Source organism: Heterocephalus glaber, unplaced genomic scaffold (genome assembly GCF_053883595.1).
Source record: "Heterocephalus glaber isolate CG9 unplaced genomic scaffold, H.glaber_assembly_v1.0 deba00001496, whole genome shotgun sequence".
Classification (NCBI taxonomy): Eukaryota; Metazoa; Chordata; class Mammalia; order Rodentia; family Bathyergidae; genus Heterocephalus; species Heterocephalus glaber.
This window is the reverse complement of record NW_028258319.1, coordinates 179,231-206,472: the sequence shown is the minus strand read 5'-3', so window position 1 is coordinate 206,472 and position 27,242 is coordinate 179,231. Positions and strand designations below refer to the sequence as shown.

Below are 27,242 nucleotides of genomic sequence, written 5' to 3'. Positions count from 1 at the left end.
ATGCCTTATATGAATGGAGAAGATACAATGCTTTCTCCTTAAGGTGGGGAACAAGGCCAGATATGCTTACTCTTTATCTGTCCATTAAACTTTGAAACCTAGTCCCCACCAAAATAGTCTGGCAATAAAATGACACAACTAGGATAGGATTGGCATGGCAGAAACAAAATCTTTATATGTAGATGAAATGATGATCTACAGAGAAAATACTAAGAAATCTCTATGAGCCCCTAGAACTTGTACTTGAATTTAGCAGGATTAGAAAACACAAGGTATATATAAAAATTCAGGTCTGTGTATACTTGCTATAAATGAAGAATTGGATATTGAAATTTAAAAGTTATGTAGGAGTACAAAGGACCTAGAAAAGTTAAAAACAAAAACAAAAACAGTGTTGGAAGACGTTTAATACCTAATTTTAAGACTTCTTCTAAAGCTACAGTAATCAAGGCAGTGTTGGTGTAAGGAAAGACATATAGATCATTGGAATAAAACAGAGAATCTAGAAATAGAACCACACATATATGGTCCACTGAGTTTTGAAAGATTATTTAACATTAGCATTTTATAGAATATAAACTCAATTCAAGAGCCGAGGAAGAGATAGTGTTTTCAGCAGATGGCACTAGAACACCTGGTATCCATATATAAAAAATTAACCTCAACCCTTTTTTTTCCATACATGAAAATAACTTGAAGGGATCTGTGAACCTAAATAAGAAAGCCTAAAAGTATGAAACTTTAAGAAGAAATTATAAGGGAAAATATTTATGAATTCAGGGTAGGCAGGAACTACCTAGGATACAAAAAACTTCATGTATAAAAGAAAAAAATTGATAAATGAGATTCCATCAAAATTTAGAACTTTAAATGACATCATTAAAATGAAAAGTAGTCCTTAAACAGACCATATTTACAATGCATATAACCTATGACCAGAGTATATAAAGAATTCTTAGAGCTCATTAATAGACAACCCAATTAAAAAGTAGACAGAAGATAATAAATAGCCAGTATAGCACAAGGAATGGTGTGGAACTCTAGAATCAGAAAAATACTAATCAGTACAGTAATAAGATTGAATTATACATTCATTAGGGAGATGAAGTTAAAAGTTTTCAAAGCCTTGTCATGACTTTTTCTTTTTGTTGGATTCTCCCCCTTTGCGTTTAATTTGTCACACCCAATGGATTCATTCTGCTGGGTTTCCTGGGGTTGTGATCCTCATTGTCTTTTCCTAGGGTATTGTCTAAAATTTTTTGGAGTGCCGGTTTGGTATTCATGAAGTTCCTGAGGTGCTCTTTATCATGAAAGTATCTTATTTCTCCATCAATTTTGAAAGATAGTTTTGCAGGGTACATCAATCTGGGTTGGAGCTGTTTTCCTTTAGGGCTTGAAATACATCACTCCAAGCTCTTCTTGCCTTGAGGGTTTGCATTGAGAAGTCTGCTGTGATTCTGATGGGCTTTCCTTTGTATGTGATTTGTTTCTTTTCTCCCTCTGCTTATAGAATTTTGTTTTTCTGTTGGGTTTCTGGAATCCTAACTATTATATGCCTATGTGCAGATTTTTTTTGATCAAGGCTAGCTGTAGTCTTATATGCCTCACTTATCTGTATGTCAAGTTCTTTTCCCCTCCTTGGGAAGTTTTCTGCCATCACTTCTGTGAACAGTTTTTTTATGTCATCTGCATTCTCTTCTCTTTCTTCATTGACTCCAATCAGTCTTATGTTATTCTTCTTTGCATCGTCTAGCAGCTGCTGGATTGATTTCTTGTGTTCCCTTACAATTTTTTAAAGCAATTTTTCTTTTCTTCCTCACTAATTGCAATCTTATCTTCTATATGTGAAATTCTATCCTCACATTGGTTCATTCTGCTGTGCAGACTTTCGATGGAGTTTTTAATCTCTTGGAAATCTGTTTGTATCTGTTTTATGGATTCCATTTGTTTCCTATGTTGAGATTCCATCATGTTCCTCAGATCCTCTATTCTTTTTTATCTGTGTCCTCTCTAGATTTATTAATCATGTCTTGCACCATGAGCAAAATCTTTGCTGTTATCTGTGTAATTATTTCTGATTTCATTTTTCCCAGATCCTCTTTTGTTGCCAGTTCAGAGAGCCCAGGTGGTTGAGTATCAGATTGTTTCATCTCGTTTCCCTTTGGGGTTGCTGTAGGTGATCTGGAAGTCTGTTTTTGAGGCTTGTTTATGTGTTTTCTCATTTCCACGGTGGGGGGGGTGTTGCTTCTGGCGCCCACGTGACTCACCTTCTCTGCCCTAGGAGCTTGGGATGGCAGCAGGGGAGCTTCCTTCCAGGTTCTGGGATCAGCTCAGCTTCTCAGCCCTAGGAGCTTGAGATGGAGGCGTTGAGCTTCCTTTCGGTTGCTGGGACCGGCTGAGCTTCTCTGCCCTAGGAGCTTGGGATGGAGGCAGGGGGCTTCCTTCCGGGTGCTGGGACCAGCTAAGCTTCTCTGCCCTAGGAGCCTGGGATGGAGGCGGGGAGCTTCCTTCCGGGTGCTGGGACTGGCTCACCTGACCCCAAACTGATGAAAAGTACTTGCTGGTCCTATATCTTCTACCTTGAAGACTTTTAGGATGCACCGCCTTATTCCAGATGGTGCTGTTATAACTGTGGAGATGGTAACTCATGAAGAATAAGAAGTTTATTCCCACAGTTCTCAAGGCCAGAGGTCCAAAGTCAAGGCCCTGGCATCCGGCAAGGGTCTTTCTGCCATGTCCTTACTATTAACATTTAGGTGAATGTTCCCTCCGCATTCCTCTATGCAGGTATTCAATGCACATGGTGTAAATAAAATTGAGCAGGCTATAGGCTCAGCTCAATGGTAAAGCTTATGCTTATCAGGCACAAGGCCCTGGGTTCAATCTCTGCCTCCTCCTTCCTCCAGACTTTCCTGTCTTCTCCAGGTCCTAGTCCCTGTCCAACTGCCTCTCCCCACCCACCTCTCTACCTGTGGGCCTCCCTCCCAGCCAGAATAGCACCAAATGGCTGAAGGTGCTGAATGCTGAGATGGTCTACTTGTTAAAATATTTATGTAGCATATAATTGTATCATACTATTATCATTTCCTATCTGTATTTGACTCATGATGATGATTATGGATATTATTCTATTTGATATTTGAAGGAAATGAATCTTGGAGAGGTTAAATGACTTGCCTAAGGCCCCATACATAATAAAATATTGGACTGCTTAAACCCAAGCAGCCTTTTTTCACAGCTGCATTCTGTTTCTTTCTTCAACATTACCTCTGTTACATTTCAGATGACTGATTTGTGGGAGCCTGTTTCTGGGCTCCCCATTCTGTCCATTGGTCTACTTGTCTGTCCTCGTTCCAATATTATAATGTCTTAAGTATTACAGATTTCTATAGATATTTTTAAAAAATGATTTAAAAAATGATTTTAAATTGAAAACATGATGCTTTGATTTCTGTATACATTCTTCAATAACTAAATCAAGCTGATTAACCCATTCATCACCTTACATGTTTTTTGTGGTGATAACATTTAAAGTCAGAGCTTTATTAATAATTATCACATTATACCACCTTTTGTCTTCCTTAAACCCAATTGACGATGATGTCTTCCTTTCTCCTCTGATTTCTAAGACCTTCCATTTATCTAGTTTTAATTTTCCTTCATGTACATTTTGGTTATACTAGGCAAGCTATTTTGTTTTTGTTTGCATTTACTTAGGTACCTGTAGAGTCACATTCCTTCCTTCCTGTGATATTTGACTTATACTTTTCCTTTTTTTGAATACCATTTCCTTTCTTTCCAGTGTTTCTACATTCTACTTATAATTTAAGGCCTACCTTAAGTCTCACTTTCTTTAGGTAGTAGTGTTTCATTCCATCTTCTTCTCTCCCTCTTTTTGAATTTTCAGTTACCCTATAACCTTTCCATAAACATAATACACCACTACTTCATCAAAATTCTTCCTTAGATGAGACACTGTATTTTAATTTCTATTTTATGCTCAGTACGAACTGTGGCACATAATAAAGGCTTGGAAGAGTCCTGTTGATTATTTCCCAACTATTGAGTATCATTCAGCGGTACAGTATTGGCTGTCCTCAACTTTATTACAGAAGCTGATGGAAATGTGTTAGAAAATAATTCTTTGGGCAGGAAAGGATCTTAACTTCTGAGGTAATATCTGTACCCAAGGCTTGAGTTGCTTTCTATGGCTAGTGACTTCTGTATTTTTCATTCTATCTGGATGTGTCTTATACTCCAGATGTTTATATCGAAATACCCATGGAACATCTTTATTTGGATGTTCCTTAGGCACTTAACTTCAGAAGTTCAAAACTTGAATGAATTGTCATCTTTTCAAACTACTCTTCCTTCTGTATTTCCTTTCATTGTGTGAAGGTGTCTTCATCAGCCAAATTAGAAATGTGCATTCTTCTTTCACTCTTATCCCTGTCCAGTTACTCAATCCTAATGATTCTGATTTTTATACTCTCAATTTCTTCACTTTGGATTATTGTATTAGTAATAGAAAATGGTTCTTTTTTTGGGAGAAGGAGCCTTCTACCCATCCTCTGTTGGAAGCAAGAATATTCTTATTTACAGAGCAGGATAGATTGTGTCACTTTTAGTTTGAAAGTTTTGCTTAGGCTCAGGATAAATTTCAAACTCATTAGTATGTCCTAGAAGGTCCCTGCTCACACCTTTACGTTTATACTTACTCTGGCCTTGGTAATCATATTGAACTGTCATTATGCTGAGATCTGCTTGTCCCCTTAACCTTGAAGATGCCATTTTCTCTGCTTGGACCACTTTTTTTCCTCACCTTTTATGCCCATCTTTGTCCAACTCCTGCTCTTTATCTTTTCATTTTGCTTATGTCGTTTAGGAAATCCTTCCTTTTTTCCACCACTCACTTTGACTCCTTAAGAGTCAGGTATTCTTTAAATGTGGTCCCATTGTATTTTGCAAACAGTCCCTCTACTGTACTCAACACAGAGGACAGTAATTCTTTCTGGTTTTTATTTCTTATATGATTAGGTCTTTGAGGGTAGACCTAGGACTTTGTTAATATTTTATTTGTGTCTAGCTATGAAAAGTGCTCAGTAAATATCTGTTGAATGACTTAATGAATTGTTGGATATAAATGACTTAACATGTCTGGGTATACTCAGTGGGGGGAAAGTTAGTGTAAGGGCCTAGGCTTTGTATTTTTGAGGAGATCACATCTCAAGAAAGCAGATTGAATGAAAATAAAAATCAGATCTAGTTGAATTACTATATTTCAGTTGCAATAAAGGCCTATGGATTAGTTTCTTTTCATTATTTTATTGATCTCTGACTAACATAGGGCCATCTCAGTGATTTACATAGCATATATGCTTTTATGTTTGGGTGGTTTCTGTTCTAAACTAAATAGATTTAATTCATTAATATTCCTGTTAGAATTTTGATTAAAGCCCAGTCCCTGGATTAGCTTTACTACTTTACTTAGGTTGTTTTTGTTGGGTATCTTCTCCCTTAAGGTACAAGTTGTTCAGTTCAGGGAGGGAATGTGTGAATGTGACTTAGAGTAATTGAGACTTTGATTTGGGGCAGGACTTTAGGAGGAGAATGGTTCTCAGTGATAAGGAGACTAGAAGCAAGACTGGAATTATACCTTCCTCCTGTCTCACAGGGAACTTCTGTGAGTAAAGGTGTACTCTTTGTTTGTTAGGTACTTTACGTACATGATCTCATTTAATCTCTATAATCCTGTGAGGTGATATGATGAAACTAAAATTCCCAGGGTTATTTTGTTAGGAAATAGTACATGTTAGATTTGACATCTTAGTGCAGAGTTCATGAACTTTGCACAACACCAGCAGTTCATCAGCTTTTTGAGCTCCTGCCCACTTAGGTGTACAGAAGAGCCTCTCAATCCTTTTACCATATCTATCCTCACTTTCACATTGAAAAAGAACTTAGTGATAACAACAAAAGTATTAGATTGTAATATAAACTTGTATATGTGATTTGTATTTTACTAACCAGTTCCCTATTAGTTAACTAAAACTCAGGAATTTTATTACATTTAACTTGATATTGTGTTGTGAGTTTTTAAAGTGACATACGTTTATCAATAGGACAAGAAGTGTCACTATGCAGGCACTTTGGAGGGGTGAATATATATATATACTTGCCTATGTATTTGTATTTGCCTGTGAATGTATGAGAAATTCCTCTGTAAACCATAATGTGCGTGTAATATAGTCAAAAGAAAATTTAGGTTTTAAATAATGTTTATATAAACATCTATCAAATTACTGGAGGATTAATCACAGATCTCACAAAAAAATTGTGATATTATCTAGTTATTGATAATTAATATTTAAGAACTTATAGAAATGATGAAAAATAATAAAAATGATTTATCTGTAATAATTCATAGTTAGAAAGCAAGAAAAACAGCGAAGACAAAGACCAACTTTAAAGTATTATTACTGTCCTTAAAATTGCAGGAATTTTAGTGTACCTATTATACACACTAGACACCCAATACCTCATAGTACAGACAACCGATGTTACAGACAACCAATACCTCATAGTAGTGACTGAATTAGAGGCCTGGATATTGAGAAACATACTAATTTATTTGTGTGTGCCAGTATTAATACCCCTTAATACTTCACTTGAGGGGCGGGGATTTAGCTCAGTGGTTCTGGAGCCTGCCTTACAAGTGCAAGGTCCTGAGTTCGATCCCTGGTAACAAAAAAAACCAAAAAAAACTTCACTTGAAATGGTGACTAGTACAAAGCTAATTGTGATACAGAAAATGAACACCTGGAACTGCATCTTATTTTGTCTGTGAAACATAAAGGACTTACTTGTTATCCTTATTAAGTCATATCACAGAGGACTTGAGGTTATATTTTGAAAAGGAATATGCTGTGTTTGTCTGTAAAGGAAGCCTTCTGTGTTAATAAGTGTCTGGTTCCTATGGGAAGAGTTCTTGAGCAAATCCTAGCCAGATTGTTAGTCTTAATCTCCTCTCAACAGTTCCAGTCATATGCAAATTTTGTCATAGTATAGTCTTTCTGCGCAGCTCTGTTCCTCTTCGTGGTGTCAGAACTGTCTTCAACCCACCCTCAGTTTGAAAATTTATCTGCAGAGATTCACTAGGTATGTAGTGATGTTGTAATGCTCACACCTTAGTGTATTTATCTCTCTCTCCCAGGAATAAATAATAAGGACTCTAAAAGTATGCTATCCATTATCATGAGTTCCTTTCTCTAACAAACATTTTAAACTGATATTAATAGATTTATGACCATAATTGTTTCTATGAGTTTGAAGTATGTATATACCCTTAAGTTTATGTAGAACCATTGGGAAATTTCTTCAACACTGTAAATCTCTTGCAGTTTTAGCAGTTTACCCAGTGGTTGTTCTTCACAGTTTCTTTACTAATCTTTTCCTTCCTCCTAAGACCTTCATATATCAGATGTTGTTATCTTATGTAAGCCTCTATATCTTTCAAGGATCTGTACTATATATCTTAATTTCTTGGCCATTTATTTCATGATGTCCCCTTCATGATGTCACTAATAATTTGCAGTAGTCAAGGGGATGTAAAATCTTCAAAAAATTAGGTAATCATTTTGAAAAACAAAATTTTACCTTTTTATTATCTTTTTGAGCCTATTTTATTTCCTCACAGATATTCATAATTCTTATTCCTTCTCAAGTTACAATGCAGTTATACATTCTCCTTCACTTGTAGTTTTTCTTCTTTTTTCCATGCCTCTCTCCTTCCTCCTCTTCTTTTTTTTTTTTTCCTTTGTTACCTGGGACTGAACTCTGGACCTTGCGCTTGCGAGGCAGGCACCGGAACCACTGAGCTAAATCCCTGGCCCCCTCCTCTTCTTTTGTCTTCTTCTTTCTCCTCCTCTTATTCACCCTCCTTCTTTCCTTCCCTCTCTTCTTCCTCATCTCTCCTCTCCCTTCTCCCTCCCCTCCCTCTCCCCCTTCCCTTTCACCCCTCCCTTCCTTCATATCCATCATTCTTCTGCCTCAGCCTCCCAAGTCTCTCAGACTACAGGCATGAGCTACTGTACTTGCCCTCACGTTTAGTTTTCTTGTAGAGTTAATACTTGATACTTCAACTCCTTTACTCTATAATTCACTACCCAAGCTATATCATTCTGTTTTCAGGTATACTTTTTAAGCTCACCATTGTTCTTAAAGAAGGGTAGTCAGTTGTAATGGAAGTAGTTCAGAGTTCAGAATTAGAATCAAAGGATTAAGGTATCAGATTTTGTCATTTACTCTACAACTCTAGAAAAAGTAAGTATCTTTGCTACTCAAACTAGGAAGATCATAAAATGGGAAATTTCATGTCTTATTTCAGATGTGCTGAACCAGAATCTGCAAGTTAGCTAGATACCACACTGAGAAGCACTGATACATATTTATCTTAGCAACTCAGTTTACCTGTATGTAAGGTATTATTTGTATGTATGTATATGCATATACACAAACACATGCTCACATATAGATACATTATACAAGGAGAATCAGTCAAACCCATTGCACAGATAGCATACATCTGATCCATGTTGCATTGCTCCCATGGGACTTAAGGACATGAGAAGCCCTTGAAGATAAGGTGATGATCCTTTGTCATACCATGGATAATCAAGTCTTTGTCTCTAAGGAAATTATGTCTTCTGCCAGCATTCCTGACACAATAGGCTATTACCTTGTAAATAGGATGAAATCAAATCCCAGTCCCAATAACATTTTCCCATGTCATTGAAAATTCTTTAAAAATCTAAATTTTAAGATCTGTAAAATATTATAGTGGGTAAGTAGATATACTGTTATTTTAAGCCATTCTGTTGTTGATGATTTTCATTTTAGTTTGCTTTGTAATTAATGTCTCATGTACATTTGTCTCCTTTGATGATTATTTACATGGGATTCATTTTTAAAAGCTTAAAGGCTCAAGGTGGTGAAAGTTGGCTTTTTTTCAGTGTAAAAAAGGTTATTTAAATTGAAAAAAATATAATATTAACAAATATCTTTTTCTTTAGGAGACACCTCTCAAGAAGACATAGCTGAAATTATTCAGTCCAAGTTGCAATCAGGTATTACTACTTCTGGAGATTCAGACATTGGATCCCATTTATCCTTGTCCTCCGAGGACTTGCCTCAGTTGGCTGTAAGTTCTCACAAAAATACTACTGGTCAGCCCATCAATACTCTTAACCAAAAGGCCTTGCCAGACAGTCATCAAACTGCAGCAAGTCTGAAAGTCTCACATATTACCGAACTAGCTGAGCAGAAGACTGGCATACCAACAGAACCTCCTCTTTCCTACTCACGTGTGGAGAAGCCCAATATTTTGTACCAACAGGGCTTGCCAGATGGTCATCTAACAGATCAGTTACTGACAGATTCAGTTGTCCCTGGACCTGCTGATCAGAATACTGAGACAGCAACTGTCCCCTCTCCTTCCTACTCACATAGAGACAAACCCAGTATTTTCTACCAGCAGGAGTTGCCAGGTAGTTATCTAACTAAGGAGGCTCTGAAAGTTTCAGCTGTTCCTAGAGCACCAGACCAGAAGACTGGCATACCAACTGTAAGCTCTACTTCCAACTCAAATAAAGAGGAACCTGGTATTTTCTATGAACAAGATTTGCCAGAGAGTCATTTAATTGAAGAGACTCCAAAAGTTTCAGGTGTTCCTGGGCCACCTGACCAGAAGAGTAGAACACCACATGTAACCTCTACTTCTTACTTACAAAGAAAGAAGCACAGTAGTTTATACCAAGAAGGCTTGCCAGATGGTCATCTACCTGAACAGTCACTAAAAGTTTCAGCTGTCCCTGAATCAGCTACATGGAAGACTAGCATACAAACTATAACCTCCCCTTCCTACTCACAAAAAGATAAGCCTGATCTTTTCTACCAGCAGGCTTTCCTAGACAGTCATCTAACTGAAGAGACTCTGAAAGTTTCAGTTGCTTCTAAGCCAGCTGACCAAAAGATTGGAATAACTACAGTCTCTTCTAATTCCTATTCACATGGAGAAAAGTCCCATACTTTGAATCTTCAGGCCTTGCCAGAAAGTCATTTAACTGCTAAGAACCTGAAAGAACCTATTCTTCCTGGATTTGCTGACCAGAAGACTGAAATAGTAGCTGTCTCCTCTACTTCCAACTCACTTAGAGAGAACAGCATTTTTTACCAACAAGAGTTGGCACAGAATCATCTAACTGAAGAGACTCTAAAAGTTTCTACTGCTCCTGGACCCAGTGACCTGAAGACTGGGATACTAACAACACACTCTGGTTTTTACTCACAGAGAGGGAAACCTGGTGTTTCCTACCAACAGACCTTGTCAGACATTTATACAACTAAAGAGCCTTTGAAAGCTTCACCTGTTTATGGATTAACTGACCTGAAAACTGGGACACTAGCAGTATCCTCTGTTTCCCACTCACATAGAGAAAAGCCCAGTGTTTTCTATGAACAGGAGTTGGCAGATAGTCATCCAGCAGAAAAGTCTCTGGAAGAATCTGTTGTTCCAGAACCAGCTGACCAGAAGACTAGTATATCAACAGTAACCTCTATTTCATATTCACATAGAGAGAAGCCTATTTCCTACCAGTCGGTTCTGTCAGATAGTCATTTACCTGAAGAGACTCTCAAAGTTTCAGCTGTTTCTGGACCAGCTGACCAGATATCTAGTATACCAACTCTAACCTCTGCCTCCTACTCATATAAAGAGAAACCCAGCATTTTCTATGAGGACAAGTTGCTAGATAGTAATCTAGAAAATGCTCTAGAAGTTTCATCTGCCCCTGGACCAGCAGAACAGAAGATAGGAACATCAACAGTGTCCTTTGCTTCCTACTCACAAATAGATAAGCCTGGTGTTTTCTATAAGCAGGCCTTGTTAAAGAGTCATCAAGCTGAAGACATTTTGAAAGTTTCATCTGCTCCTGGACCAGATAACCAGAAAGATGGCATATCAACTGTAACCTCTACTTCCTACTCACATAAAAAGGACCCTGGTATTTCCTCCCAACAAGAGTTACCAGAGAGTTATATACCTAGAGATTCCTCAGAAGTTTCAGGTTCTCCTAGACCAGCTGACCAGAAGACTGGAACACCAGCAGAATCTTCAAATTCCTACTCACTTGGAGAGAAATATGTTATTTATTATCAACAAGTCTTACCAAGTAGTCATCTACCTGAAGAGGCTCTGAAAGTTTTAGCTGATTCTTCAACAGCTGAACAGAAGACCGGGACACCAGCAGGACCTTCAGATTCCTACTCACCTGGAGAGAAACCCATTATTTTCTACCAACCCATCTTGCCAAGTAGCCGTTTACCTGAAGAGGCTCTGAAAGTTTTAGCTGATTCTGCAGCAAAAGAACAGAAGACTGGAACACCAGCAGTATCTTCAGGTTCCTACAGACTTGGAGAGAAACCCATTATTTTCTATCAGCAGTCTTTGGCAGATGGTCATCTACCTAAAGGGGTTTTAAAAGTTTTTGCTTCTCCTGGACCAGCTGACCTGAAGACTGAGAAATCAACAGTATCCCCTACATTATACTCACTTGGAGAAAAACCCATTATTTTCTACCAGCAGGCCCTGCCAAATAGTGAAGTAACTAAAGGTGTGAAAATTTCAGTTGTTCCTGAACCAGCTGATCAGAAGACTGAGATCTCATCTACTGTAACCTCCTCTTCCTACTCAGATAGAGAGAAGAATATTTCTTACCAGTGGGAGTTGCCAGATAGTCGTCTAACCGAAAAGGCTGAGAAAGTTTCACTTGGTTCTGAACCAGTTAACCAAAAGACTGGGACACCAACAGTACTCTCTACTTCCTACTCATACCCTAGTGTTTCTTATGAGGAAGTGTTTCCAGATCTTAATGAAGAATCTTCGAAAGTTTTAGGTGTTGTTGGAACTGATGAAAAGAAAACTGGAATACAAATAGTGTCCTCTACCCCTTACTCAAATAAAGAGAAGCCTAGTGTTTCTTATAAGGAAGTGTTTCCAGATCTTAATAAAGAAGCTTTGAAAGTTTTAGGTGTTCTTGGACCTGCCAAACAGAAAACTGAAATACAAATAGTGTCCTCTACCCCTTACTCAAATAGAGAGAAGCCTGTTGTTTCTTACCAGCAAGTGTTGTCAGGTGTAAATGAAGAAGCTTTGAAGATTGTAGATGTTTCTGAGCCTTCTGACCAGAAGACTGGGATATACATAGTGCCCTCTTCCACTTCCTCACAGGGAGAACAGACCTTTGTTTCTTACCAGCCTTATGAGGAGTTACCAGATCTTCCTGAAGTAGCTTCAAAAACAGCAGAGGTTTCTGGACCTGCTAATCAGAAGCCCAGGATACAAACAGTGTCCTCTGTTTCCTATTCACATGAAGAGAAGCCCAGTGTTTTTCAACAGCAGGAGGTGCCAAATATTACTGAAGATGCTTTAAATGTTGTTGTTCTTTCTGGACCAGATGACCAGAAGATTAGGGTACCAACAACACCTTTTTTAAGTTTCTACTCACATAAAGAAAAGCCCAGTGTTTCCTCTCCACAAGAGTTTCCAGACAGTTATCTCACTGAAGAAGCTCTGAAAATTTCAGCTGTTTTTCTACCAGCAGAACAGAAGGCTGGGACACGAACAGGACCTTTTGATTCCTCCTTCCATGGAGTGAAGCCCAGTGATCTAACTGAAGAGTCCCTGAAGGATTCAGCTGTTGCTAGACAAGCTGACCAGACAAATAGGGTACCTACATTACCATCTAATTTCTACTCACATGAAGAGAATCCCAAAATTTCAACTGTAAATGCACCAGACGACCAGAAGACTGAGTCACCATCAACTACCCACAGTTCCTACTTACAGAAAGAGAAGTCCAATATTTCAACTGTGATTGGCCTAAATGACCAGACAACTCCATTACAGACAGTTTTTTATAGTTCATATTCCCAGAGAGTAAAACCTCAGCAGCAGTTGCCAGATAGAGTTCAAAGTGGAGATACTCTAAAGATCTCAGCTGTCCCTGAACCAACTGAGGTAAATACTGGGATACCAGTACCTCTCTCTGGTTCTTATTTGCACAGAGATAAATCTAATACTTTCTATCTACAGGAATTGCCAGACAGATACCTAACTGAAGATGCACTGAAAGTTTCAACAATCCCTGAGCCAGCTGATCAGAAAATGGTGTTGCCAGGATCTCCTCCTAGTTCCTTTTTGTACAGTGAAAAACAAAATATTTTCCATCAGAAGGATATGCCAGATAGACATCTAACTGAAGATACTCTGAAGGTCTCACCTGGTCTTAGGCAAGCTGATCAAATTACTGAGTTACCAATAGTTTCCTCTGGAACTTATTTACCTGATGAGAAACACAGACTTGTTTCAGAACATGTCCAAAGGCTAATACATAATTTGAATTCCTCTGACTCTAGTTTTAGACCAAACAATATGCCTTTAAATTCTCAGGTTGATGATGGGGTTGTAACTAAGCCAGAATCTTCAGGTTTTGCAGATACTGGCTCTAAGGAAGTCCAGGGTACAGCAAATAGTTCTAAAACTCTTAAAGAAATTCAGACACTTTTAATGGAGGCAGAAAATATAGCACTGAAACGCTGTAACTTTTCTGGTCCACTCATTCCCTTCAGAGATGTTAATGATATTTCATTTATACAATCTAAGAAGGTAGTTTGCTTCAAGGAACCTTCCACAATTGATGTATCTAATGATGATATGCTACAGAGAGAGCCATTTACAGAGGAAAACTCAAACAACAGGTGCATACAAAAGGATATTGACACACAGACAAGTGTGAAATGCCAGAGAGGCATTGAAAATTGGGAGTGTATTAGTTCAACAACAATTAGAAATCCTTTACAGGAAGCAGAAAGCAAAGCCAGGGTGGCATTAGATGAAACTTTTAGGCAATATGAAATAGCCAAGTCTGTGCTGAGGTCTGAACCTGAAGGTTATAGTAGAACCATTGGGAATAAAATTATTATCCCTATGATGACTTTCATAAAAAGTGAATCAAGTAGTGATGCAAGTGATGGAAATGCTTCCTGCTCTTGGGACAGTAATTTGCCAGAGTCTTTGGAATCGGTTTCAGATGTTCTTCTAAACTTCTTTCCATATACTTCATCTAAGGCAAGCCAAACAGATAGCAGAGAGGAAGAGGGTGTATCAGAGAGTGAGGATGGTGGTGGTAGTGTAGATTCACTGGCTGCACATGTAAGAAATCTTCTGCAGTGTGAATCCTCGTTGAATCATGCCAAACAAATACTTAGAAATGCAGAAGAAGAAGAATACCGGGTACGAACACGAGGTAAGATGTGATCATTTGTCATATCATCATGCTCAGTCTTATAAATATTATAGTTAATAATTTGCTTAAAAGTTAGATGTTTGGAGTTCTTTATTTTCTTATAGAACTTGTTAGAATGATAGTATATTCTATCAGCAGTGCAGAAAAAAATAATAATGTAGCTAAGGTAGAATATTAATAGTGTGAGTCTGAGTTTACAATCTTTGAAGAAGTATATAGATTCTGTTGTGTCACATAGAGAGTAAGAAAGTAGCTTGGATCTCCAAGCTCCTTTTATGTTTCTCTATTCTTCCCATTGTAGTATCCTTTTGGGGAGAAGGCAGAAAAAGCCTCCAGTTTACTGTTCTCCAAATTGTCTTGTATTCTAAAACTATATATATTTTCTCTTCTCCTTTTCTAATAAAATCCATAAAGCTGATCTCATATGTTAAAAAACAAGACATGTGAAGGTATTTTTACACTAAGACTTGTGCTAGAAAAGAGAATATTTACTAATCTCATTGATCTCTAAAAGTAGAACTCTCTTAAAAGCAAGTAAAAGCTTTTTTTTTTTTTTTTTTGGTACCAGGGATTGAACTTGGGTCCTTGCGCTTGCACAGTAAAATCTTTAATATATATGGAGAATATGTTTTGGGGGACAATTTATGAGCAGCTCAGGCCTACATGGGAATCTTCCTTTGAGAAGAAAGTTCTGTACTGTTCCTTGTACGTTTTGACTCTACAAAAAATTCTCTAGTTTTATTAATTTAAAAGTAATCAGCTTTTGTAAAAGTGGTCATAACTGTAGGTAGGAGCTAAAAGGGAAGGAAAAAGGACTCTATTGATTGAAGGGAGATTAAGATAAAAATGATTTAATACCGTATTTAAAATGTTTTCTTTGGAGAAATACTGTACAGTATGGTTTTTAAAAAATACTCTTCAGTAAAATGATCTCTCTCAAGAACTTTAATAGCTTATATAATAGCTTAAGCATTATGGTTTGTGTTAAGCTGCGTATACTGATGATTTTCTGTGCTCTTATAATCAATGGAAAATTACCACTTTTGTACTGTATTATCTCAATGTTGCTATGCTTTCTTTCCAGCCTGGAATATGAAGTATAATTTAGCTGATGACCATGGATACTCCATATCAGAATTAAATGAAGATGACAGAAGGAAAGTAGAAGAGATCAAAGCAGAGTTGTTTGGTCATAGTAGAACACCTGACTTGTCTGAGGTATAAAAGCAATCTAGTAAAGAAAACAGAAAATGTGAAAGCAAAGATGGTGGAAATTTAATCTCTTATTGGGGCATTGGTGATCACAGCATAGTTGCCGATAATCTTTGGGTAAAGTGTTAGGTGTTTTGTTTGTTTTTTTGTAGTGTTGAGGATTGAACCTAGGGCCTCACACATGCTAGATGACTGCTGTACCACTGAGCTACATCCCCAGCCCAGTGTTAGTTGTTTTAAATGTCAAAAGTTAAAATTTAAGGATTGGATTCTGTAAGTTTTGATTAATTCAAAATTCATCTATTGAGAAAAAATTTATCTTAGGAAAATAAAAATTGATTTGATTATTTTATTAATGTAGTTTTAGAACAGAGAGACTAAATATCACATACTTTTTTTTTCCTTAAGATTGACCTCTTGAAATGCAAATGAAGTCTAGCTAGCTTCAGATAGATATTCTCTACTTAACACCACAAATATAGGGTTGGAGGTGTAGCTCAGCGGTAGAGCATTTTCCTGGCATATGTGAGGACATTGGGTTTGCTCCACAGTACTGGAGAAGAAGAAGGAAAAGAAGACAATTATAATTTCTTTTTTTTTGGTACCAGGGATTGAACTCAGGACTTTGCGCTTGCGAGGCAGACGGCGGAAAATCCCAGGCCCTTAGGACACAATTACAATAGCTTATGTAGAAATGACTTTTTTTTTTTTTTAAACAGGGTCTCTCTATGTAGTTCAGGCTGTCCGTGAACTCACTATGTAGTCCAGGCTGGCCTTGAACTCCCAGGATTCTCCTGCCTCAGCCTCTGGAGTGCTGGGATTACAGGCATGTGCCACCATGCCCAGCAACCTTATTTTTAATAGAACTTATTTTCTCTCTTTTGAGCTATTTCATACATGGGAACACTTATATAAAGAATAAAGAGAAGTTAAAATAATTCCTGTGTATCTACTATTCAGCTTGAGAAATAGAACATTGCCAAATACCATTGTATCTCCCTCTCCAGTCACTTCTTTTTGTTTGTTTGTTTTGGGTGGAGCTGGGGATTGAATCCAGGGTATTATGCATGCTAAAAGACTGCTATAGCTTTACCAGTTACAGTTGCTTCAGTCCTAAACTCTTGTCCTAAGCTTACAGTCCGAAGCTCTTGTCATACCTTTTTTATCCTGGCATGTATGAGTTTTCTACTCTTCAGTATGGTTTTGAGCTTTATATAGATGGAATCACTATGATGTATCTTTTTTTGAAAGTTGGTTTTTCACAATGTTAGGCTTCTATGTAGATGGATTTTGGTTTATTTTTTTGTACAGTATATTTATTTTAGCATCTATTGATATTTGTCTTTTTTAATGAGATAGCTATAATTTGAGGAGTAAAAAATTTCATCATTCTTTGAGCCTTCCTTCTCCACCATTTATTTATATCAATATGGACTCTTAGTTTTTTCTTTTACTTAAAGGATTACAATGTGTTACTATCATTATTTATTTGGATAATCAAATTATCCCACATTGTCAAACTGGTTCCTATGTATTTTTCTCATGTTTCCATCATTCTTAGAGCCTTTACTTACTCTCTGGTATAGGAAGATATTCCAGGCATATCTTGTATATTCTTTTCCTCCGACTTGAAGTTGGCCATTTCTCTAAGAGACCCCAGTTCCTTTCAACAGAAGTGGTATTTAAATACCCAAGTCTGTATGCTTGCTTGTTTTTGTTTTTTTGGTACCAGGGATCGAACTTGGGACCTTGCACTTGCGAGGCAGGTGGTGGAACCACTGAGCTAAATCCCCAACCCCAAAATCTGTATGTTTGATGTGCCTATTGAATCATGACACTGTTTCCTTTATGTTCTTTCAGCAGTATGTATAGACATAATTACACACACACACACACACACACACACACACACTCTTGGATTAAAATTTGTGAGAACTGTGAATTTATACTGGTGTATCCAATTCCATTCCAGTAGTCTAGGGTTATTCTATCCTTTTCCTCTTTCTGTGTTTGTAATTCACTTCCCCAGTAGTGAGAAACCTAGCTCTCATAATCCTAAATACTACTTCATGTAAAAGTAGCCAAAATAAAAGAACAATACTGTTGGCAAAGCTGTGAAGCAAATGGAACTATACATTGCTTATGGGAAAGTAAATTGGTACCATATTCTTAAAAATGAAGTGACAATTATTTTGTAAACATGCCTGGCCTTGGATGTCAGTCCTACATTTTTAAGTGTTTCCTCAAGGTATCAGTGTATATGTTCAGCAAAAGACATGAACAGAAATAATTATAGTGTCCAAAATTTGAAAACAACATAAATGTCTATCAAGGATAAAATAGAGGAATCAGATAAAATTTGTATAAAGTAGAATTCTATATAGCCAAAAAAATTAATCTCTGTAGCTCTAAAAGATCTCACACAAATTATGTTTAGTAAAAATCCCAAACACAAAGGAGTAATATTGAATAGTTCTATTTTCTTCAAAAATTATCCAGGCTCAGGTATTTTGTAGTAGAAACAGAAAATAGATTAAAACACTTGCTTACATTTGAAGAGCTTTTATGCCTCTTTTCATTCAATACCACATAAAGGACAGACAATACTGGCCCCACCAGAAGTAACTATTATTACTTTTGCCACCATTGATTAGTTTGTTTTTGAATTTCATATAAACTTACGCATCCATCACCACCATCTATCTCCAAGACTTTTCACCTTTCAAAACCTTGTTAATCCAAGACTTGAGTTCTTAAAAAGTACCTTTATAGCTGAATATTTCTGTTGAGTTTTTGGTATATTCATAACAAAAAGTTCGAAGGAAAAAAAAATACCTGAAATAAAAAACCATGTTTATATGGGTGACTCAAGTTGTCAGTGTATATTTCCCATGCCACCTAAGCAGTTCTAGTACATCAATAAAAATTTCTCAATTTACTTGAGGTTAATGACAAAATCTCACAAAGACACTCCTGAAAAAGAAAATTGTGGAATAATTTTTAACCTTAGTTGTAATGTTTCCACTTTCACGTCTGCTTATTTTTGTCCATACTTGATGTTTTTCTTAGTTTAGTTAAATGTTTATCATCTTTAGTTTTATCTTTTCAAAAAACAACTCTTAGTTTTATTGATTTTATGCTATTATTTTTCTATTACCTATTTTATTTATTTTTGCTGAAATGTTTATTATTTCCTTGTAGTTTAGGGCTTATTTTGTTCTTTTTCTGGTTCCTTGAGGTGTGAAGTTGGGATGCTTATTTGAATTCTTTCTTTTTTAATGTAGGCATTTTTCACTCACACTTCCCTCTCAGCATTGCCTTTGCAATAGTCCATAAGTTTTGGTGTGCTATATTTTTGTTTTCCTTTGTCTCAGGTATTTTCTGACACTTCCATCCATCCACTGGTTGTTCAAGTATGTAGTTTTATTTCCACATATTTGTAACTTTTTTCAGGTTTCCTTTTGTTAGTATCTTCTAGTATCAATCCATTGTTGCTTGGGGGAAAAAAAACTTGATGTGATTTCAGTGTTGCTAAATTTGTTCAGACTTGTTTTGTGACCTAACAGATAATCATTCCTGAAGAATGTTATGTTCTCTGGAGAGGAATGTGTATTATGCAGCTGTTGAGTAGAATGTTCTGTATATGTGTGTTCTATTCATTATTGAAAGTGGGGTTTTGAAGCCCTCTACTATTGTATTGGTGCCTTTTTCTCCTTTCATTTCTGTCAGTGTTTGGGTTATATATTTAGGTGCTCTGGTGTTAAGTGCACGTATATGTGTAATTGTTACATCTTCCCTTTTATCATTATATGACATTCTTTGTCTCATCTGACAGTTTTTGACTCAAAGTATATATGGCTGATAGTATAAACACTAATGTGCTTTTTTGGTTACTGTTTGCTTAGAATATTTTTCCATCCCGTCACTTTCAGCATGTGTTTATTCATAAAGCTAAAGTGAATCTCTTGTAAATAGCATGTAATTGGATTAAAAAAACTATATAGTCACTTTATAGCTTTTGATGAGAGAGTTTAACCCATTTACATTTAAAGTGATTATTGATAGGGAAGAACATACTGCCATTTTGTGTTTTCTGCCTTGTAGTTCTTTTGTCTTTGAGTCTTCCTTTGTGATAGTTCATTTTTTTTAGTGATAGGCTTTGATTCCTTTTTCTCTTTTGCCTCTTCTATAGGTATTTTCTTTGTTAGTATGGTGAGGTTTACATAAAACAACTTTTAGCATAAGCAACAAAACCAAAAATTGATGAATAGGACTACATCAGACCAAAAGCTTCTGTACAGCAAAGGAAACAACAGAATGAAGTGGCAATTTATGGCAGAAAGTATTTATGGCAGAAAGCCATATCTCTGAAAAGAGGTCAATATCCAAAATGAAGAACTTTAAAATCTCAATATAAAAAACCAGCCTGGTTAAAAAAATGTGCCGTGACTTGAATGAACATTTCTCCAAAGAAGACATACAAATGGCCAACAGGTATATGAAAAAGGGACTCAGTATCACTAAACATTAGAAAGATGCAAATGAGAACCACAGTGGCATAATCACACATTAGGATGGTTAAGTTTTAAAAATGTAACATATTGAAGAGGATATGGAGAACATTATGCTGAGTGATATAAGTCAGTCAAAGACAGACAAATATGGAATGATGCATTCTCTGAGGTACCTAAAGTTGTCAAACTTACTGAAACATAGTAGAATAGTGTCTACCAAGAGCATGGGGAAGGGCAAATTGGGAGTTGCTGTTCAACAGATACAAAGTTCCAGTCATGCAAGATGTGTAAGTTTGAGAGGTCTATGGTACAATATTGTGCCTATAGTTAATAATGCTATATTATGCACTTCAAAAGTTGTTGAGGGTAGTTCTCATGTGGAGTTATTTTACCACAATGATATATCTATGTATTTTTTCTTTAAGAATAGAACAAATTGGGTTCTGTGGCCCATGCCTCTAATCCCAGCTGAGGCAGGAGGATTGGAAGTTGGACCCCAGCTTGGCAACTTAGTGAGACCCTGTCTCAAAATAAAAAATACAAAAGAGTTGAGGATGTTGGTCAGTGGTAGAGTTCCTCTAGGTTTGATCCCTAGTACAAAAACAAAACAAGGAAAAGCAAGAAAGAAAAATAAAGAAAAAAGAATAACAGTGACTTAATATGATAAAAATATGTATTTTCTTCCATTAAAACAACCAGTAAATTGCTAAATACTATCAGAATCAACTTTTGCAGAACTGGAATCTCGTGAAAAACTTTCTAAAAAAATAGGAAAAATTTGTAAAGTAAGGCACTGTTGCATTGCATTCAGAGAGTGCTGTGGCATTTTATATTGCTTGCCTGCCATCCTCCATGCCAAATTAACAGTGCTTTTGAAGACAGAAGCCCACTCACTTTTCTGTTACTGGTTGTCAGTGCCAGAAGACTCAATGCAGATTTCATTCTAAAAAAATTGTAGGTTAGTGTTTCCGCTTGTCTGAAGTCTCCCAGAAGAATTGGTGCAGGGGATTCCTTTTGTTTTAACTAACTTGAAGTTTTCCCGTGGCAAGGGTGATTTCCCCAGCAGCATTTGTCAAAAGCATTTGAAGGCCAAAGTATATGGTATGACAACCTAGGTCTAGGGATAATAATTAGCACAGACAATAGAAAGAGAAGCTTGACAAGTACTTGTCTTTGTCGCTGTTTTATTTAGTATTGTTATCCTCAAAATTTATTCATGTTATATACTGTGTCAGAATTCTCTTCCTTTTTAAGACTTTATAGTATTCCATTGTATATGTCTGCTACATGTTTTGTTTATGCATTCTTCTGTTAATGGATACTTCAGTTGTTTCTGCTTTTTGACTGTCATGAATATTGCTGCTATGAACATGATTGTATAGACATCTCTTTGAGATCCTGCTTTCTTTTTGGTATACATGCAGCAGTAGAATTGCTAACTTAAATAGTCATTCTCTCTTGAAGTTTTTAAGGAAGGTCCGTACTGTTTTCCATAGAAGCTGTTTTCCATTTCCACCAACAATGGTTACAGTAGGACAAGGGTTCTAATTTCTCTACATCCTTGAAAGCACTTGCTATGTTTTGTTTGTTTTGTTTTTATGGTTATCCTAATAAATCTGAGTTAACACCTCATTGTGTTACTGATATTCATTGCCCTTGTGATTAGTGATCCTGAGCTTTTTTCAATTGTTGTCCTATTGTACATTTTCTTTAGAGAAATGCCTGTTTAAGTTTTTTGTCCATTTTTGAATTGGGTTGGTTGCTTTGGGGGGTTGTTTTGTTTTTGAATTGGGTTGTTTGTTGGTTTTTTTGGAGGGGAGAGGTTAAGTTGTAGGTTTTTTAAAATGTATTTTGGATACTAAACCCCTATTAGAAATGTGATTTGTAAATATTCTCTTCCATTTAATAGGTTGTCTTTTCACTGTGTTGATGATGTTTGATGCACAGAAGTTTTAAAATTTTATCTAGCCCAGTTTATCTATTTTCATTTTTGTGGTCTGTCTCTGGTGAAGTAATTTTTATGTATGGAATGCAAATTCATTCTTTGTATGTGGATATTTAGTTATTTCAGTCTGTATGTTGAAAAGATGATTCTTTCCTCATTTCTTGACCTCTTTATAAAAGATTCTACTGTAAGTGTTAGTGTATATATCTGGACTGTCCTATGGATTCACTTTTCAGGATTACACATGAGAGAAAGTGTATTATTCTAATTTACATTACTATAATAAAATACTAGAAGCTAGGTACTTTATAAAGAAAAGAGGCCTATTTAGCTCTGGAGTGCAAAGTTCAAACAGCATGGTGCTACTCTGGTGAGGGTCCCCTGGCTATATCACCTCATGGTGAATGGCATCACAGTGGCAGTAGCAAATGTATTAATGATCACAAAGCAGGAAGCCAGAGCACAAAGAGGGACTTTTAAAAATATAACAGTTGCTCTTGAGATAACTAATTCAGAGCCTTGCAAGAACTACCTTAAGGTGAACATGGTGGTGCATAATCTACACCTTGAAGTTGAAACAGGAGGACTACAAATTTGAGCCCCTCGTAGCTACTTAGAGAGACCCTGTCTCAAAATTAAAAAATGAAAAATAGGCTAGCAATATAGCTCAATCCCCGGTACCACAACAAACCAACCAACCAACCAACCAAACAACCCCCCAAAAAACCAAAGCCCAAAACTGGGAATGTAGTTTAGAGCAAAGACCCTGGGTTCAATTTCTAGTACTACAAAAGAAAACAGAAACCAACAAAGAAAGAATATAGAGAGATCATATATAACTTTCACCCAGTTTCCTCCAGTGGTAACATTTTGGAAAAATGTAGTGATATATCATGGCCACAATATTGACACTGATACAGTCAATATACTGAACATTTACATTGCCGCAAGAGTGCCTTTTAAGTCCTGGCCTCCTGCTTGGTCTTCTCTCACAGCACACTGACTGGGGTGTTGGGATAGTTTATTACAGTTTTGTAAGAGTAAAAATCTGTGTTTCTCACTTAGCCTTTGTTAGTGTGAATGTAGGTCAGGCTATAGTTTTTCCTGGGGTAGTTTGTTGGAGTAGAACAATTATGATCTAAAAGTTTTATGTTTGGGTCATCTGTACTTTTACTGGTTTTTGTTAGGCTTTGGTCTGTACCTGTTGTTCCTGGGTTACTGGCCTCTTTAGCTCCAAAACTGGATAAATGAGACAAAAAGAAAACCCAGAATTTCACCACTATGTCATTTCTTAAATTCCAAGGTCCCTAGCTAGTTTACTTTCTTCTCTACATCTTTCAGAGTCTTCATAAGAAGAATGTGATTCACATACAATGTCTGGGAGGTTTAATTTTATTTAGAGGATTAGAGAAAAGTATATCTACTCCATCATCTGGAAGAAGGCATCATAATTTAAATATCTTATATGAAATAAAATGTGAGGGGCTGGGGATTTAGCTCAGTGGTTCTGTTGCCTGCCTCGCCGAGCGCAAGGTCCCCAGTTCGATCCCTGGTACAAAAAAAAAAGAAAAGAAATACCTTTCTGAAATGAAATGTGCTATGCCATCAAATAAAATACCAAATTATAATGCCTTTATAGGTAAAACACAGAAGCTTTGAATAAATTTTTTATATTTATGGTAGCTTTAGACATTGATTTTATATCCCAGGAAAAGATACCAACTAATTCTTTTTCCTATTCACAGGAGTAAAGTCAAACCTTTGTACTAGAGTGTCAAAAGTAACCTCAAATGAGTTTGAATGGCTCCAATAAAGTGGAATGAATTTTTCTTTTGTAATAGAGTAGGGTATGAAAGTTAACTCTGTTCCTTGAGCTTATCCAAGACCCAAACTGGCTGGGCACTTGAGCTGTCAGATGCATGACTTGCACCATTTTCAGATAGCAAGAGTAATTATTACGAAATGGTGATGGTAGTTGTGGAACATAGAGGTCAGGAAATGGATTTTAAGGACGAGAAACAAGACTAAACATGGTCATATGATCACAGTTATCTAGGAAAGAAATGAGAAATGTCTCCAGTTTGGTGGCTTTATGGTCATCCAAAGTTTGGGCAAGGTACTTCTGTTACTAAAAAGAAGAAGATGAGAATACTTATTGGGGAGCAATTGTAGTCTTTGTTGTAATACAGTAGAAAATTTTTAGGAGAACTCTTCTGAGTGGCCTTAGTTATGAGCCTTTTTGTTTTGTACTTAATTGTCATTTTCTTGCTGAATTCTTTGACTTGTTTCATTTATAAAAAAGAGTGACATGATTTTCATGGCCAAATATTAATCTGGATAGAAAACTCATCAACATAATAAAAGCTATTTTGACTACTTAAAGTAAGAAAAATTTATGTCTTTTAGGGTTTACAGAGTCCACGGGGAATAGGAGGCACACCTGAACCTGTATGTGGTCACATTATTATTGAAAGCCATGAAAAAAGATGTTTCAGGACTCTGACTGCTGAAGAGCCACAATTGGACAGCCACTCTTGTGTTTTTAGATCTGCTGAACCCTCAGAAATGATCAGAGGACGACAGTGCCCATCACCATGGAGAGCCAGGCACATCAATTTTTCTAAATCACTAGACCAGAACAACACCAATTTCAAAGTTTGGAATTCCTTGCAGTTACAAAGTCATTCCCAGTTTCATAACAGCGTCAGCAAAGGTTTTCGAATGCCATCCCGTGAAAAAATGGACCCCCGGCTGTCAGAATTAGTAGAACCTGCTTGTGTGGATTTTCATTCTTCGACACAAATACCTACCCCCGAACCCATGAGAGAGTTTACTACCTCCATCACATTTTCATCTCACCGACATTCTAAACGCATTTCAGATTCCTCTGTTTTTAAGGTTGGTGTTACTGAAAGTCAAGGTACTGGAGCATCTGTGGGGGTATTTAATTCTAATGTCACTGAAGAGCAAACTCCTCCTAGAAATCTTAAACAGAAAACCACTTCCCCTTCACTTAAAACACTTAATCATTCACCAGATAAAGATGTGACTATTGTACCAGAAGGTAATAGGCAAAGTGAAAAATTACCTGTTGAATTTGAGCATTCTCATCAAGAAGAAAAACTCTTAGAAAGATCAGATTTTAAAGTCAGCCCTTCTGAGCCCAGTAGCAGTGCAAATTGTAGCAATTTCAAGGAAGTTCAATTTTCTGATAACCATACCCTCATTAGCATGAGCAGACCAAATTCCACATTAGGAGTAAAAGAGAAGAATATAACTGTAACTCCAGATCTTCCTTCAGTCATTTTTCTTGAACAACGAGAGCTTTTTGAGCAAAGTAAAGTCCCGCATGCAGATCACCATGTGAGAAAACATCATTCTCCATTTTGTCCAAACATTCCTTCTTGCATTTTTCTTGAACAACGAGAACTCTTCAAACAAAGCAAACCCCCACATATCGACCATCCGATGAGAGAAAACCATTCTTCCTTTCCCCATTGTCAGGAATATATAGCTTCAGATCCTCCTTCCATTTTTCTTGAACAGCGTCAAAGCAAAGCCCCAAGTGTAGATGACCACATGAGGAAAGATCATTTTTCTCTTTCTCAAGGTCAGGATTGTTTAGTAGAAAAGAACAAACATATGCCTCAGTCACACATTTCTAATATAAATGTTGAAGCTAAGTGCAATAATGTGATCTACCAGTTACCTCCTGATCACTGTACATTAGCAACATCTGCATCTGCTCCACCTTCAAATAAAAAAGCACTTTCCTGTGTTCGTATAACTCTTTGTCCCAAGACTCCTTCCAAGTTGGATAGTGGAACCTTACATAAAAGATTTTATTCATTGGACTCTGCTTCTAAAACAAGGTTGAATAGTGAGTTTAACTCTGATCTGCAAGCTATATCTTCAAGTTCATTGGAACCAACCTCCAAATTATTGACCCGTAAATCTGTAGCACAGAATCAAGGATCTTTAGGTTTTCTAGCACCTAAATCTCCTCTGGACTTACAAGTTGCACAGTCTCCTCTTCCAGATAGTAATTCTATTGCTCAGGATTTGAAAACTGTACCTTCTCAGAATAGCCAGATAACAACCTCAAGGCAAATACAAGTGAACATTTCACATTTGGAAGGATATTCCAAACCAGAAGGGACTCCGGTATGTGCAGATTGGTGAGTCATGATAACAATGAAGCTGATGGAATTTGTGATAAAGGGTTTAAAATACTTAAGCAAATGTAAGTTCTTGGGAAAAGGCAATATGATTTTTTTTAAGGGAGGTTGTATCTGACTAATCTGCTAGAAGTCTTTCAAGAAGTATATAAATAAGAATATGTGGAGATAATATGTTTATACTTTCAAAGGGCTTTTGGAAAGATTTGACCTCAAATGTTATAAAAAATTGAATTATTTTGAAAGGAATCTTTGATCATCCAATGCTATAATTTACTAATTATTTTTGTGTTTGAGATACACTAAAGATCTCTTTTGGGAGATTGCATGTGTGCCTCTCCCCTCAACCCCCTCTTTGATTATCTTTCATTTCCCTCAAATACTAGTATTCACAAAGAAAAATGGTAACTTTACTAGTGCAGAATCCTGGCAGATAACTATTTTAGCTAGGTGATTAAGGTTAGCATCACGAGTAATACACGTCAACTCACTGTGACATGATCATACTTTTCATGTTGTACTGTAGGAAAGGAAACCCAATTCAAGGATAAATGAAAGATAATTAATATATTAGTCACTTTTGTGTTGCTAGGACAAAACATCAGACACCTTGCAAATAAAAAGAGGAAATGCTTATTTTGGCTCACAGTTTCAGAGGGCTCTGTCCAGGATTGACTGGTTCTAAGGCAGAAATAGAAGGGCAGATTGGCATGACAGAAGAAAGCTGCTCACTCTATGGAACCCAAGAAACAGAAAGAAAAGGGAAGAGTTGAGAGAAAAGAATTCATTCCTCCAGGTTACACCCTAATGACTTATCCCCAGCAAAACCCTGTGTCTGAATATATGTGACTTTTAGGAAACATTTTAGATCCAAACCACAATTAGTCTTAAAAAATTATGTAAATATTCCTCAGCAAACTTTCACTTTATTAATTTGTATCTGTCTAGAGTCATGCTTTCTTATTTAATGGTTTATGTTGTATTGATCAGGTTTCTTTGCTAGGACAAAATACCTGACACCCATAACTTA

The 27,242-nt window shown here is 36.6% G+C and overlaps 1 protein-coding gene across 6 annotated transcripts in view; it reads left to right on the top strand.

Moving 5' to 3' along the window:
• Window positions 1-27,242, top strand: part of Alms1 (ALMS1 centrosome and basal body associated protein) — a 155,625-nt gene that overhangs the window by 26,439 nt on the left and 101,944 nt on the right. For 5 of the 6 annotated variants that reach the window (XR_002396725.2, XM_087184358.1, XM_087184359.1 and 2 more), the window contains exons 8-10: window positions 9,072-14,363; window positions 15,448-15,581; window positions 24,441-26,212. Coding sequence is in view for 5 of the 6 variants with exons in the window: in XM_087184358.1 (XP_087040484.1) it covers window positions 9,072-14,363; window positions 15,448-15,581; window positions 24,441-26,212 (7,198 nt within the window). In the remaining variant the exon portion in view is untranslated. The remainder of the gene's footprint in view (window positions 1-9,071; window positions 14,364-15,447; window positions 15,582-24,440; window positions 26,213-27,242) is intronic. The other variant, XM_013074060.3, reaches the window with a different exon arrangement.